Source organism: Amphibalanus amphitrite, unplaced genomic scaffold (genome assembly GCF_019059575.1).
Source record: "Amphibalanus amphitrite isolate SeventyFive unplaced genomic scaffold, NRLGWU_Aamphi_draft 000235F_arrow, whole genome shotgun sequence".
Classification (NCBI taxonomy): Eukaryota; Metazoa; Arthropoda; class Thecostraca; order Balanomorpha; family Balanidae; genus Amphibalanus; species Amphibalanus amphitrite.
The window spans coordinates 334,971-349,570 of NW_024881730.1; the positions used below are offsets into that span (position 1 = coordinate 334,971).

Consider the following 14,600-nt stretch of genomic DNA (forward strand, 5'->3'; position numbering starts at 1 on the left):
TCAAGTTGCACCACCAATCACAATCATCAGTCTTTTCATAGCAAAGAAAAGCGCGCCATGAACGCCACAAACATCAGCAAAAATATATATATTCTATCATATCACAATCGTTAATCATCGAATCAAGTTATCCCAACCCAGTGCATCGACCTATCGCATACATAGCAATCAGGGTTCCCATTAATCATTATACCAATCCAGAAAAAGAAGCGAAAACGATATCACCAGAAGGAAAAACATGACCCAGACGCGCGTACCTGCGTTCTTTTTAATGGCGCTGCGGAGTTGCTCGTTGGCTTCCTTGATATTTTCCGTCGTGCCCACCACTGTGTCGCCAATGCGGTCGATGTCTTTATCTTGTTCCAGCACCTTCTCTGTGAAAATCTCCTGTAGCTGCGCGATCTTCACCACCTTGCTCTCAACGCGGCGCACCTCCTCCGTCATGCTGTTGAGCTCGTTGAACATCTGGTCATTCTCCTCTTCCAGCATCTGAATGTCCTCCGGGGAGAGCTCGTCTCCGGTCAGCAGCGGCGAGCTGGGCTGCTCCAGCTCCCAGGGCGCCGGACCGCCGCCGGGCCGGTCCCGCGCCACCGGGGCCGGCTCCGGCGCATTCCGCGCCAGCGGCGGTACCCGGCGCGGCTCCGGCGTGGCGATCTGGTCCATGTTGCGGCGGTCGACGGAGCGTTTGACGCGAACGGCCTTCATTTCAGCGTACAGGCGGCAGACCCGTTTCAGATAGGCCTCCATGCTGTCGGCCACGGCCTGCCGGTGCAGCGCCGCCTGGTCGCCGGCGGTGACGGGCGGCAGCTCGCGGCGGAAGTCGCGCACCAGCTGGCCGCAGGTGCGCATTATCGCCTCGGCGCCGGCCTCCACCTCGTCTCGCTCGGCGTCGGACAGCGGCTGGCCGTCGGCGCGCCCCGTGCGCAGGTAGCCGGCGCGGTGCTCCTGCAGGAAGGCCGCCAGACGCGCCACGCTCGCCACGATGTCGGCGGCGCGCCGCTGGAACGCACTGACCGAGCGGCGCGGCAGCACGCGGCCGTCCGCCGCCGCCGCCAGCTCCTTGTTGCGCAGGCGCACAGCGCGCAAACAGGCACTGAACAGCGGCGTTTGGTCCATGACTTACTTTCTGCGGCACACAGAAATAAATTACTTTCAACAGTATTTCCACTTAAATGTGCAATTTCAATACCTGAACTTAATGTGAATGTCATTCTCATCAGACAGCATTGAGTAACAATTGGTTTGCAACCTGTATGCATAGGCGGCGGAACGGGGAGGGCACTGTGCCCCCTTTGATTTAGGCATTTTAACATTAACCCTATTAGCGTTGCATGGAAAGAATGGAACCAAAAGTTGGCAGTGCCCCCCTTAATTGAAGGTGTTCCGCCGCTACTGCCTGTGGCCCTGTATGCTATACTGACATGCATTTCACTTAACCTTTGGACCTGATCTTTTGGTATATGTCAAGTTTAGGTCCTAACTACAATTGTGGCGCTGTTGATACGAATATGAAACAGCAAAAATTTTAGGTTTTAGGTTAGGTTAGGTTAGGTTGTAGGTTTTAGGTTGTAGGTAGGTAGGTTTGTAGGTTAGGTTAGGTTAGGGTAGGTTTGTAGGTTGGTAGGTTATAGGTAAGACTAGGTAAGGTTAGGTCAGGTTTGATTGTTTTTTTCTTTTACTTGCAACTTGCAAGACATATGAGTATCATTGTTGAATTCAGGATGTCAAATAATGTAAAAATATGAAAAATTTATCAATGAAGTCTTCTTATGACTTAAACTTGACATTTACCAATTTTTTTAGCCTTAATGATTGAATGAACAATTAACTAGTTGGATATATCGTGATTCGTGTGTGACAATATAAGGTGTGGTTTTTATTCAATTCTGGGTCTGGGTGCAAAAGGGTATTTCACCATTCACTGTACCTACCTAACACATGTTACATGAAAATATAAGATCACCGTTGTAATGCTCGAGGGTCACATGTCTAATATCACGGTATACCTATAGATATCTATGATCTATTGATAAACAGAAATTGAAATAACCCAACCATCAGTCATCTATCGCGAAACAAACTGCAACGTCGATTGTTCTGACAAGGGTCTGTAAATAATACTAACAATACCGTAAGTGATTGATTACACAGTTGACGTAGATTAGTTTTTTTTTCTTCAAAAATAATGCTTCAATTAATTTGGGAAAAAATTACAAGTTTAAAAATCATAAAAATTATCTAAAAAAGAAAAATTTGTGGTGTTGTGGAATCCTAAATCCTAAAAATCTTATATTGCGTCATTTTTCTTCAATATTTTACACTGCAACGAAATGTCTTATGTGCGCAGGGTATGCACCACAATCGGCTCCAAACGCACGTGTGTATATTGCAGTGCTGCCAGATTTGGAGGATTTCCGCAAATCTGGAGGATTTTGAACTCTATTTGCGGACAAATTTCGCTTTTGGAGGATTTTTGATTCTGGAGGAAAATCTGGAGGATTTGTCGCCCGATTATTATATTCAATATCATGGAAAAATATAACACATTCGAGACTAAAAAGGCATTTTCCTGCCCAGCGTCACCCTACCCGTTAGGATACATCACGTCCTTTATCACCGTGAGACTGCAGAATGTCTCAGTCTGTAGCTATATCTACGAGGGTACCAAACTACTGGCGGATCTAAGGGGGACGTTTGGGGCAAATGCCCCCGGCCCGCCCTGCAGCACCCGATATCGACGAAAATTTTCGTTTTTTTTTTTGGAGGATAAAACGAAAACACAGCAGTGCGAAAGGATTCGAAATCCGATGAGTTTTGAGAATTTGGGGAAACTTTTTTGGGGGGTATAGCCCCTCGCAGCGTCCAAGACCGCCTTTCTATATATACCAATAGGATTTGGAGGAATCTGGAGGATTTTTGTAACTGATCTGGAGGATTACAGCCTTCCCCATCTGGCAGCACTGGTATATTGCGTCCAAATTACCCAAATTGCTACGGCTTTGATTGCAATATATCGATATAGGCACTCTTTATTGCACCGCGCATAGTCCATTATTTTGCTTGCCAAAATACCAAAAAGACAACAGCATTATTTCCCATTGTGACAAAGCCTGGATACAGCGAAGATAGTAGACAAGATAATGAATTGAATGCTTGTTTCAGTTTTCTTACTTCGTAATGAGTTAAAACATTAATCACCTCAACCTTGATTCGGAAGGATTTTAATCAGGAAATGGAGAAGCTGCTCAAAGATTTTTCACATCTGACCAAGAAACCTGAAAATTTTCTTCGGTGAGTATCTGTGTGAGTGCCAGACTGGAAAACATCCACACACTACACCATACGCCCATGGGATCCTCTTGCACTGAAATTTGGTGCAAAGCGATTTTGCACTGAAATTTCTGCGTGATTTGTGTCGAAAATTGGGTACGTATTTGTGCAAAAATTAAGCCATTTTTATATAAAACACAAGTGCACATTTACTGATCAGATCAAGGTTATATCAACCAGATCGAGTGTTCCTGTGCCTTGTATGCTCTCCCATGTTTGAACGTCCGAATGAGTTTTTTTATTTCCACGGAAACCCAATGCCTCAATACTCTTAGCGCACTCAAGCGTCATGCCGTGAAACAAAGCCAGAACCGTAAGTTCCAGAGCCACAAAAATTGTCGGAGCGATGTGTTCGAGGCTGGTGGGAGCCAGCGAGGGCCGCACAGTAGAGCAGCACGTTCTCCGGGACACCAGCCTCTTTTCGGCTCATGGTGCAGACCTGAGACCGCCGCTGGGCACCGCTTGTTTGGGCACCGCTGGCATGCCACGGAGTGGAGACAGCCGGTTCGGTGCACGTATTGGAGCGAGCGGCCCCCACCAGTGGCCTGCTCTCATCTGGTGCACCAAAACGGCATCCTCTCTGGGCATAGGGAGTGACCGCGTGTTCCCGAGGAGTGGCTTGAATAGGGCCTCGGACCAGTTGTTGTGCCATTGATGGGAGGCCACACGACAAACCGCCCTGGTCAGCCAGCGGGCGTTTGAGGGCAGGGCGGCCGCCTGTTTCTCTAGGTCGTCCGCGAACGACGCTTGGCGATGTTCAACAAGGTCTTCCATACCTATCTCTATGCCGAGGGCTGAGGCCTCACCTGGGCGGCCGCTCCTCCGCTGAGTAGGCTCAGGGCGGCTCGCAAGTTCGAGCACGCGACGACTGGGGCGGGGACGTCTCGTTCCGAAACTTCTCCAGAGCCGCCCGCAGGGCGAATCTGCTGCTAGACTGACCAGCGTACCGGATAAATTCGGTGACCGTCTTTCGCCAAAAACTTATTCTACCGCCCTGTGCCGAAAAAATTGTTCGCCGCCATGCGCTGAATTCGGCGCATGCGAAGTTACGCCTGACGTGCGCTGAAATTTTCGGCGCAATCCCGCCACTACGACGGACATATTCGGCATAACGTGTATTTTTTCAGTATGGTGTGAACTGAATGCACTTGGTGAAATTTTGATTTATCATTATGCTGACTCGGACTTAGGTACATGAAAGCTGAACCTGAAATGAACTTGAAAACTGCTAATCATGCATGCATAGTTAATGAGAATGCTCATTCTTTTTTCAACTAAATGAGTAACAGTCTTCTGTGTGTCCTAGTGGACATTGAATTGAGTGAAGAACAGAAGCTGGGCTCGGGGTCGTGCCGGAACCTGGCGACAAAAAATGCTGTAGTTGGCCGGTGATCCGCTGTCTCGTAGTTTTACTAGTCTCGTTAGCTTAGCGTAAGTAGGCTTAGGTTTCATTGAATGAGCTGGTGTTGACACTACAAAAGATTTATTTTATTGCTGACTGCCTGATTGAGTAAAACTGCCGTTTTCCCCATGTACCCCATGTTTCCGTTTCCGTTTCCGTTTATTGATTATAATTTGGGATCACACATTGAACAATTCATAATTTATGGCACTGTCAAACGGGATTGGTCGGAAAGGATTCACATGTTAGTTTTGTTAGAATACGGACAGTTAGTGTTAAAGGTTATATTGGGGAGTTTGACAGTGCCTAACCAGACGGTAACACAAAGACGAGATCAAAAAGACGAGTCAGCGGTCATTCCAGAGAGCGGCGTCCCGGCACCGCCGCCGAGCGCAGCGGCCATCCGGCACCCGGCGCCAAGCACCAGCCGGGCCTTGGTCGATGGGGATGGTGCCCAGAGAGCGGCGACTCAGTATCGCCGTCCAGCATACAGTCATCGGGCGTTCGACGCCGTCATCCCGCCGGTCCAAGGTCGGCAGAAGCGCCACAGAGGTGGCGCCTGCTCCACCAGTGGCGCTCGTCCCACCAGTGGCGCCACCCCATGGCAGCATGAAGATGTAGCCCGTTGTCAAGTCAGGAGAGGGGGCACCGCTGCCGCTCACCGCAGCGGTCGCAAGGTGCCGGTCATCATACATCCAACGGGCCGCGGCCGAGAATGAAGTCTAGTCGGCTGCCCCGTAGTCATGTCCAACAAGCTCACTGGGACTTCGACAGTTCAAGAGCGGCGACTCAGTACCGCCGCTCAGCGCAGCATTCATCAGGCGCTCGACGCCGTTAGCCAGCCGGTCGGCTGTACCGCCTCAGAGATGGCGCCTGCTCCACCAGTGGCGCTCGTCCGACCAGTGGCGCCACCCCATGGCAGCATGAAGATGTAGCCCGTTGTAAAGTCAGGAGAGGGGGCACCGCTGCCGGTCACCGCAGCGGTCGCAAGGTGCCGGTCATCGCACATCCAACGGGCCGCGGCCGAGGATGTAGTCTAGTCGGCTGCCCCGTAGTCATGTCCAACAAGCTCAGTGGGACGTCGACAGTTCGAGAGCGGCGACTCAGTATCGCCGCTCAGCGCAGCATTCATCAGGCGCTCGACGCCGTTAGCCAGCCGGTCGGCTGTACCGCCTCAGAGATGGCGCCTGCTCCACCAGTGGCGCTCGTCCCACCAGTGGCGCCACCCCATGGCAGCACGAAGATGTAGTCCGTTGTCAAGTCAGGAGAGGGGGCACCGCTGCCGGTCACCGCAGCGGTCGCAAGGTGCCGGTCGTCGCACATCCAACGGGCCGCGTCCCGAGAATGAAGCCATCGGGCTGCAACCGTGGGTAGCCGCCCTGTGCGCCACAAGGACGGCATCTCCTCAGGGAGCGGAAGCAACAGCCGCCATCCGTCGCAGGCCGCAGCAGCCCCCAGCAGCATGGCACCGGGCTTCGACCGGACCCTGTCCAGCCGTGTAGCTCAGCTGTAGGGGCAGATGGTCGGAGAGGAACGTTAGGCTGGGGTCAATCACATTATCGTTCAGAGGTCGGGAACGTAGGCAGGTACAAACTGGTACGATGCTGGGGTATTTAAAGAATTGGAAAGAAAACTTGAGTAGCGTAGTGTTGAATGGCCATTGTAAATCTGTATATGAATTCATGTATGAATAAATATGTATACCTATATCGATGAACTAACAATACATACATGCTAAACGGAGTACAATGCTAATCCCGAAATTAGTAGGTAGTAACGTGTTAACGTAGATTAACGCGAACTTATTTCGTTACCCGGACGGAATAATGCGTACCGGATTTGTTTGTTGTTTGTTTGTTTGTTTGTTTGTTTGTTTGTTTGTTTGTTTGTTTGTTTGTTTGTTTGTTTGTGTTTTAGGAAGAGAATAGGGTGACGAGTCAATATGTAATGGTTCTAGGAAGTAGGAACAATTGCTCATTTATTTATGAGTCATGAGATACCTAATAGATGTGTGGTGTGTGAAGTGTTTCTTTTTATGATAATCTCTGCTGAAAGCGCGATTCGTTCCAGCACAGTCATCTTTGAAGTTAAAAGTCGTCAAGGCTGACGCTGCCACCTGCCTGATTTCAGACCAGATGCTGCTGCTGTGGAGGAATTCAAGAAGGTTACGAAGGGCCTGTATGACATCGCAGCAGATTCTTTGAAAAACAAAGCTGAATTGCCAATCCAGGAACTAATTATTGATGGTTTTGATGAAGAACAAATATGGCAGGTATGTGATAGACAATGGACCTATTAAGCAAGCATCGACCTTAATTGATGTAGTACATCACATTTACATTAAAGTTGTCCTGATGCAAACATTGAATATCATGCCAGACAGTTATGTAGACCTACTGTTAACGCCAGACCCCTTGAGACCCTAATTTTTCGCGATTATTTTTAAATGCGTGGAAGAATTTCAACCAAACTCAGGACATGGCCGTTTCAAGACCTGCCGAAATTTTTACAATTTAAATATTTTGTGGCCATTTCAATATTTCAGGCACTTCTCATTGACTCGTAATGTTAAATTTCGAGCAAGATTTTCACCCGGTGTGTAGAGGCTATCACCAGTCAGTCTGTGATACGTTATGACGTCACAGCTAAGCCCCGCCTCTATGGTCTTGGCCTGCGGCGGTTTCGGGCCGGCGCGCGGTCACTCGCGCTGTGGCGGGGAGCGGGGACGGTCGAGCGGTGCCGAAAGCCGGCGGAGTTGTGCGTAACGTCTTGTCTGACAGTGCCCAAAGAGCGACATGATGACTGAGGAGCCATAAATGCTCAATGCGTATTGCTTGTACAATGTACAATGCTGATAGGTTCGCTGATATTTGTTTTATTTTTCATAAGCTGCAAATGAAGGGCAGATGGCATATACCTGACATAAGGTTAGGAAATACTCACGTGTATTTGATAAAGCCTATGGCGTTGCAGATAATGTGATAATGGGATGTCGGATGTCATCAAGTAGTTGCTGATTTGTACATCGCTATGCAACCATCGAACAACGCAATAATTAGTTAATTGCCTTCGCTTCACATCATAAGGCTCGCTCTTCAAACATATATCCTACGTCGAAAATCGTGTTTGTTAGGAATCTTTAACGTTTGTTCGAAGCATGTGCGAGTAGTAGGTTGAGGAGTGATGGTACTCTTGGTCCTATATACGAAAGTCAACAAGAGCCTAACATTTACTTGACCGTCTGCTGTAATTGATACATAGCACGTGAAGCGTCAGCGAAATTCATAGTCCTTTACAGATGGCAGGGGTGTCGTTTGTACAGAGGTCGCTGATGGGCATGGGTCAGTGCCGCAGTCGTGGGCGGAGCCTAATGTCATATGACGTATGAAAGCCTCTATCCAGGATGGAAAAACAGTTAACGTTACGAGTCAATGACAAGTGCCACAAATATTAAAGTGACAACAAAACGTATTTGAAGAAAAAGTTTCGGCAGGTCTTGAAACAGCTATTTCCTAAATATGGTTGAAATTAATCCACGCATTAAAAAAATTATCGCGAAAAATTAGGGTCTCAAGGGGTCTGGCGTTAACAGTATGTATTTAGTGGCCTACTTTTTCTGAAAGATAACTTTAAATATATTTTATGAAAGAGGTAAGGATTATGGCTAATTTCCCTTGAATAGTTATTGTGCACTGCATATTGATGCATTGTACAATGGCGTGCATGTTTCGCGCCCCACTGGGGGGGGGGGGGCTATTAATAGCCCCCCTCCCGTTTTTCTGCAATAACTTCCAAACCACTTGACGTATCGACGCCAAACTTTCATTACCTTTGGCTGCATCAATTTGACACCTTGTATCAAAATTTGAACTTCGTAGCTACCATAGGTCGGCCGGAAATTACGTCAGAGTGACGTCATTTTCGGCCGATTTCGACGCAAAACAATGAACCACGGCAATCGCTCCCAAGAGCTCAGTTTTTAAGCTAGATCCAATTTCTTTGCATGAAAGGACTTAGAATTGACTGCGCTATCAAACTGTTATCTCGGATTTTCAAAATTTTGAAAATTTCGAAAATTTGATGTAATTATATTCAAAATTTATATTTTTATGTTTTTTTCAAAAAAGTTTTTGACTTTTCGAAAAAAAAACGGGATAAATGTGACAGAACGCATGCTTATGACTATAACTCTTGCAAGTTTTAGCTAAATATCTTCCAAAATGGCCAAGTTACCTATACGCATTATTGCAAAAAATTCACAATTATTAATTTTTCAAATCAAATTTCAGTACGTTTTTGACATCGTACACCAATATAAATAGCACCACCGTATTCCTGAGCTCAAACTGCTTCCAATAGACACCTTTTTTGTTGAAAATTTAAACTTCAAAATTTGACCTTTTTTGACCTGAAAGTGACCTGACCTAAGCTAAATTCGACTCAAAATGACCTCGAATGACACAGGCGATATCAGATTCGAAATTTATGGCCTAAATGGACCATAAAACATGTGTCACGTGACCGACGCATGATATAATATTTCCGTGACCTGTGATGACCTGACCCTGACCTGAAAATCAAAGTACAAGTTTGGTACCCTCAAGGTATCTAGAGCATCTGTTCACGAGTGTGGAAACCAAAAATGAGCCTGATCTGACTTGTAAGACGGCGGCCAGAGCCCAAAATGTGAACAAGCCAAAATGCTAATAATTTTTACTTTGACCTGACCTGTGACGTCATCGGTGACCTCGAGGTAAATGAAATTAGGTTTCGCTCGACAGTTTTTCCGGGGCTATCAGACGCCGTTTGAATTTTGACGCTCGGCCCAGTAGTTTCGGAGTTAAGAGGGGGGGGCTATGGAGAGCCCCCCCCCCCCCCAGTAGGGCGTGTTATACGCAGACCCCAGTGGGGCGCGGGTTAATATGGATTCAAACTAACATACAATTTATCGATTTTATTGAGAATCACATTCATTACTCTGTCATAAGCTGTCCCTTCCAAAGGCAGCGGGTTTCGGTGGGCTGTGTCGGTGACGCTGCGGCTGTCTGGTGTTCCCAGGAGCTGGAGTTGCTGAACGAGCTCGAGTGGCCAGCTCTGTCACGCGATGTCAGTCGTCTGGTGGCTGCCAGCGAGCAGCTGGCGCTGACGGTGCAGCCTGTCGGAGATGCCACAGACGCGGCGAGTCCCGCTCAGCAGCGAGACGGGGCGGATGTAGACGCTGGCAGTGAGGACGGAGAGGACGGTATGGATGAGAGCGAGGAGGACGGGGACGGTGATGGGAGTGATGTGGAGGACGGGGATGGTGGGGAAGACGGAGAGTCGGAGGACGGGGACAGTTTGGGGGACAGCGAAGGTGACGGTGAGAGCGACCAGGAGGCGGCGGCCAGTGGTGACGAGGGCGAGGCGCTGCCCGAACGGCCGCGCACCGCCCGGTCCGTGGTGGACGACCAGTTCTTCCGTCTGGGCGAGCTGGAGCAGTTTCTGGAGAGGCAGGACCGCCAGTTCGAGCGGGAGCGGCTGCGCCGGCCCGATGAGGACGAACAGGGCGGCCTGGACCTGTTCACCGAAACGGCCGGCGAGGAGCGCGCCGCCCGCCGGCCGCGCGACGACGACGGCGCCGACGATATGGCCATGTTCGCAGACTTCTTCGACCCACCTGACGACGCCCCAGCAAAGGGAAATAAAGGCAAAAAGTGAGTACGAACATGGAAAATCGCTTTACTTTGATGTAAAAAATAACATAATGTGAGTCTTAGATTACTAAAAAAAAAATTCCAGTACATTCTTCTGGTTTACAGTGTTGCATTGTGATTCTTGTGCTATACAGTCTTTTGGTTTAAAGTCAATTCTGAGTATGCGCTGTTGAACTTTTTTTGTCCAACAGAGATCTGCTGGCCTCGGATAGTGAAGGGGAAGACGTTTCCGACATTCTGGGAAGCACAAAGAAGTCGACAGAGCTGAAATCGAGTCTAGAAGTCAGACAAGAGAGGCTCAGGTAAGTGGCATCTGTACAATTACTTGGTGATAGTTGATTCAGGTTGGGAAAGATACATGCGTTTTGTTCCACGTAGCTATATTAACACAGCAGTGGCAACTGGCGGGAGGTCATGCTATGCTAAATGTAGCTTTGATACCATCTGGCTTTGGCACGTTCGATTTTTGGTAGCGGTTAATTGACAAACAGGCCATGGGCCAGGTACTGTTTAGTGGACTTACAACCACCTGTTAATCCATTGAGGCTATGTTTATTATAAACGTCTTTTCAGCTTCAAACGATAATGATAAACTAGCTCGAACTGAATGGATGGTAGCGATGTAACAAGTTTGACAGGCCGTGATGCCGACTCTCGGCTCGCTAGGTCGCGTATCGAGCAGCTTGAGGAGGAGAACCTGGCCGAGAAGAGCTGGCAGCAGCGCGGAGAGACGGCCGCCGCCGGCCGCCACGAGAACGCCCTGCTCGAGGAGTACGTGGACTTTGAGCAAACACGGCGCGCGCCCGTCACCACCGCCCAGGTGACGGCCGAAATCGAGCGGCTCATCCTGCGGCGCATCAAGGACAAGGCCTGGGATGACGTGGAGCGCAAAGTGAAGCCCGTCACCGACCCGTACCAGTACAAGAAGAAGCTGCTGCTCGACCAGGAGAAGTCCAAACTCAGCCTGGCGCAGATCTACGAACAGGTACGGACAAAGGGAAATCGGCAACTCACTGCTTCAGGGTATTGCCAATCTCAGGGAGTCGGTAGATGACGTATGCATGGATCGTCTTTTGTAATCTGAGCCGCTATGATTTTACACTTCTTTAGATAATCGCATAGAAACCGATGTCCGTTTTACAAACTCGATGTAACTCATCCATTGTTTTCGTTCTACCAACCTTTTTCTAGCTACCTTTATTTTGCATTAAAAATAAACAAGCGTTAAATATCTGGTGAACGTAAAGTTTGTTGGGTGTTGGGGATGGGGCTTCAATAGGCATGTTTGTTGCAGGCATTTCATTTCAGCAGCTGGCATTTCATCCGCGTCTTTGCCGCATAACATTTTTTAAGTCGAGATTCCTTACTGTCCTACTGACTTCATTTATCTAGGAAATTCATCTAGCATAAGCCATTTGTTGAGACCGGGGTGTTGAAATGGGCACACCCATCAGACCGATCGAGTTCGCGATAGGTGACGCCCCGCACACCGTCTCGCCGCCGCAGGAGTACCTGAAGCAGAAGGCCGACGCCGAGAAGAAGCCCGAGGTGGACCTGGGTCTGGCGCACGACGAGGTCGAGGACGTGCCCAAGGAGCACGAGGAGATCCGCCGGCTGATGGCCGACCTCACGGCGAAGCTGGACACGCTCACCAACTTCCACTACGTCCCCAAACAGGTCAGACTGCCGACCATCCCCTGCCACACAGGCTGGCTGGTATCACTGGCCGTCCAGTGCCGCACCAGCGAGTTCCCTGCTGGCAACGACTGGAGGTGTACGGCTCAGCTGCTGTCGTAGATTTCGGGATTTGTTTTAAAAATTCGGTTTATTTCAACATGCGTTTTTTGTCGAAATTTCTCTAAAATGGAGCTATGCATCGGGAAGAGAAAACACTTAATGTTCTTTATTGCCATCAAGCATCACCAGCGCTTGTTTCCTCTGCCCTTTGCATCCGGCCGAGTGTTTGAGTGTGTGACCGTGCGCTGACGACGTCCTCCCTTCGACAGTCGTCGGCCGAGGTGCGAATCATCAGCAAACTGCCGTCGATAGCCATGGAAGAGGTGACTCCGCTGGGCGCCTCCAACGCCACTCTGCTCGCTCCAGAGGAGATCAAGGGTGAGCGACTTCCCTGTTTTTACCATTTGACTGACGGGCGCCGACCCGTCGGAACCCACCTTACTGATAACGGATGTGCAGATGGAAGTCTTGTGATGCAGCTTGTGATGACCTTTTCCGTCTGGGCGCCAAAGCTCGTAACCAATAAGCATCCTCATCGAAGGAGAAGGCCCCTCAGTCATAATCCATTGACCTCGATGAAACTATGAATCAGACTTCAGGGTGCAGCGCGATAATAGTATTTCTTTTCGACCCTTGAATGACTTGCGTCCCAGTGCAGCGATAGGCGAACAAGTGTTACCCCACCGCTGCATGTGTTTTATCTGAGCGAGTATTACGCACCGTGTCAGCTGCTGTGCCCCCCCCCCTGACAGACCGTCTTCCCCCCCCCCGCCCGCAGACAAGCGTCGCTCCCAGCTGCTGGCCAAGGAGGAGCGCACCGACACGGACAAGAAGCGCGAGCGGCGCGGCAAGAAGCGGCGCCAGGCGGCGCAGGCGCGCGGCCGCGAGGAGAAGGAGCGCCAGCAGGCGACTCAGCCGGCGCAGCGCCGCTCGGCCGGCGACGCCAAACGGCTGGCGGAGGCGCAGCTGGCGCGCGCCGAGAAGCGCGGCAACGTCATACGGGTGAGTGGGACGGGCTGAGTGCCGGGAGCGGTACCCCTGACTGGGGGAGCCGCCCTGTGTTTGAGTGCAGCAGAAGTAGATAATACCCCGAGTACAGTTGCGGAGAAGGAAACAATCTATCAGCGCTAACCAGGTATAAGGGGTAGACCGATGTAATTAACTGGAAGCGTACCACCGACTGGTGTGGCGTACCGCTATGAATTGGAGAATGGGACTAGAGATACAGTTCATTTCCGAAAGCCCAGTCATTCTGCCGTGCGAGCCAAAGACAAAAAAAAAGAAGAAGAAGAAGAAGAAGAAGAAGACACTTTGTGAGGTCAGACTTCAGAGTCTGACCCACATAGTAGTTTTTGCCTTTGCACGGCAGCATTCTTTCCGTGTTCCGAAGCCGGCCTGCACGAAGCCTTGCCTAGTTCAGTTTCAAAGTGGTTTCCTCCTGTTTGTACTCTATGTTCGGTGTTTATCGGTGCTTTTTTTTTTGAATGTGTAATATTTTCCTCTCGAATGTATGACTATGCGAAAATTCGTCTGCCCAGGTAGACCGCTGACTTGGAGTTTTCAGCAGATGTCTATTCCCATTGGTGATAGGCATCTGTCGTGCTTATGTCAGGTGAAACCGTTCAAAGAATTGCAGTAGCGCACCATGACATTGCGCCCTGCCAGCGTGGCTGAATGTGCTCATCCTGGATCTGTCGGTTGTCAAGAATGGTCATAGTCCATTATGGTTGTAAGGCATCCCAATTTGCGTTTTATGTTCATCCTTTGTCGGATCTTACAAGTAAGCTACGAGTTTTCAGAAGTTTAGAACTGGGAATTCATGTGTTTTTGCTTCGATATAGGTTAAAACAGATTTTTGTGACGTTCGCTTTGTCAAAGGCATCTTGTCGTTGGATGTGCAGTTAATTCGATGCTTCTCGTTTTGAGGTTTATTTCACATTACCACAGGGCACCTTTGTAATCCACTCTCCTGTTCATGACACGCTCCTTATCTATCAGCCTATACTTGGCTAGTCATTTGTAGCCGTTCGTTGCGCTAGTCAGTGATCACTGTTATTGATTTCATTATTCGTTGGTCCGCAGGCTGACGAGAAGGTGGGCAAGAAGGCTCTGAAGTCGTCGTCGGCCTTCTTCAGTCAGCTGCAGGACCAGGTGACGGCCCAGGTGACCGGCGCGCCGCCGGCCAAGAAGAAGCGCAAGAAGGCCACCTCGGTGGAGGTGGCCAGAATGAAGCTGTAGCCGTGTCGGCAGCACGCGGGCGGGCCGACAGATGGGAGAGGGTGCGTCATGCTGATCATGTATGCTGTGTAACATGCTGAATACATTGTTATTTGATACCGGTACCAACTTTTTTGGATGTAAAGTCCTTGTAAAGTCTTTTTGCAAAGTCTTGTTTTGCAATGTCTGGTTTTTAACTTGACAATAGAACAATGCCAAAA

General features: G+C 49.4%; 2 protein-coding genes across 5 annotated transcripts; one reads left to right on the plus strand and one right to left on the minus strand.

Annotated features, from left to right (window-relative positions):
• Nucleotides 1-72: 72 nt before the first annotated feature.
• On the minus strand, nt 73-2,289 carry LOC122385929 (syntaxin-18-like). 4 transcript variants are annotated; one of them, XM_043374601.1, is made up of 2 exons: nt 1,932-2,289; nt 73-1,126 (listed from the first exon to the last, which is right to left on the minus strand). In XM_043374601.1, exon 2 carries the CDS (start codon nt 1,114-1,116, stop codon nt 181-183), a length of 936 nt encoding a protein of 311 aa, XP_043230536.1. In that variant the 5' UTR covers nt 1,117-1,126; nt 1,932-2,289; the 3' UTR covers nt 73-180. The 4 variants fall into 4 exon arrangements, with proteins under 4 accessions (XP_043230536.1, XP_043230539.1, XP_043230537.1 ...); XM_043374604.1 differs by having other exon boundaries at nt 2,056-2,112; XM_043374602.1 differs by having other exon boundaries at nt 1,964-2,099.
• A 658-nt stretch (nt 2,290-2,947) lies between these two features.
• LOC122385932 (U3 small nucleolar ribonucleoprotein protein MPP10-like) lies at nt 2,948-14,504 on the plus strand. The gene is made up of 9 exons (XM_043374623.1): nt 2,948-3,291; nt 6,863-7,004; nt 9,791-10,425; nt 10,617-10,727; nt 11,092-11,410; nt 11,932-12,102; nt 12,432-12,540; nt 12,941-13,164; nt 14,245-14,504. Exons 1-9 carry the CDS (start codon nt 3,233-3,235, stop codon nt 14,398-14,400), a joined length of 1,926 nt encoding a protein of 641 aa, XP_043230558.1. The 5' UTR covers nt 2,948-3,232; the 3' UTR covers nt 14,401-14,504.
• Nucleotides 14,505-14,600: the final 96 nt, after the last annotated feature.

What these genes read in the sequence shown, in the direction of transcription:
- LOC122385932 (XM_043374623.1), top strand. Translation starts at nt 3,233, where the DNA reads ATGGAGAAGCTGCTCAAAGATTTTTCACATCTGACCAAGAAACCTGAA. An exon ending in AAACCTGAAAATTTTCTTCG is followed by an intron (nt 3,292 to 6,862) that starts GTGAGTATCTGT and finishes GCCTGATTTCAG; the next exon opens with ACCAGATGCTGCTGCTGTGG. An exon ending in TGGCGCAGATCTACGAACAG is followed by an intron (nt 11,411 to 11,931) that starts GTACGGACAAAG and finishes TCGCCGCCGCAG; the next exon opens with GAGTACCTGAAGCAGAAGGC.
- LOC122385929 (XM_043374601.1), bottom strand. Translation starts at nt 1,116, where the DNA reads ATGGACCAAACGCCGCTGTTCAGTGCCTGTTTGCGCGCTGTGCGCCTG.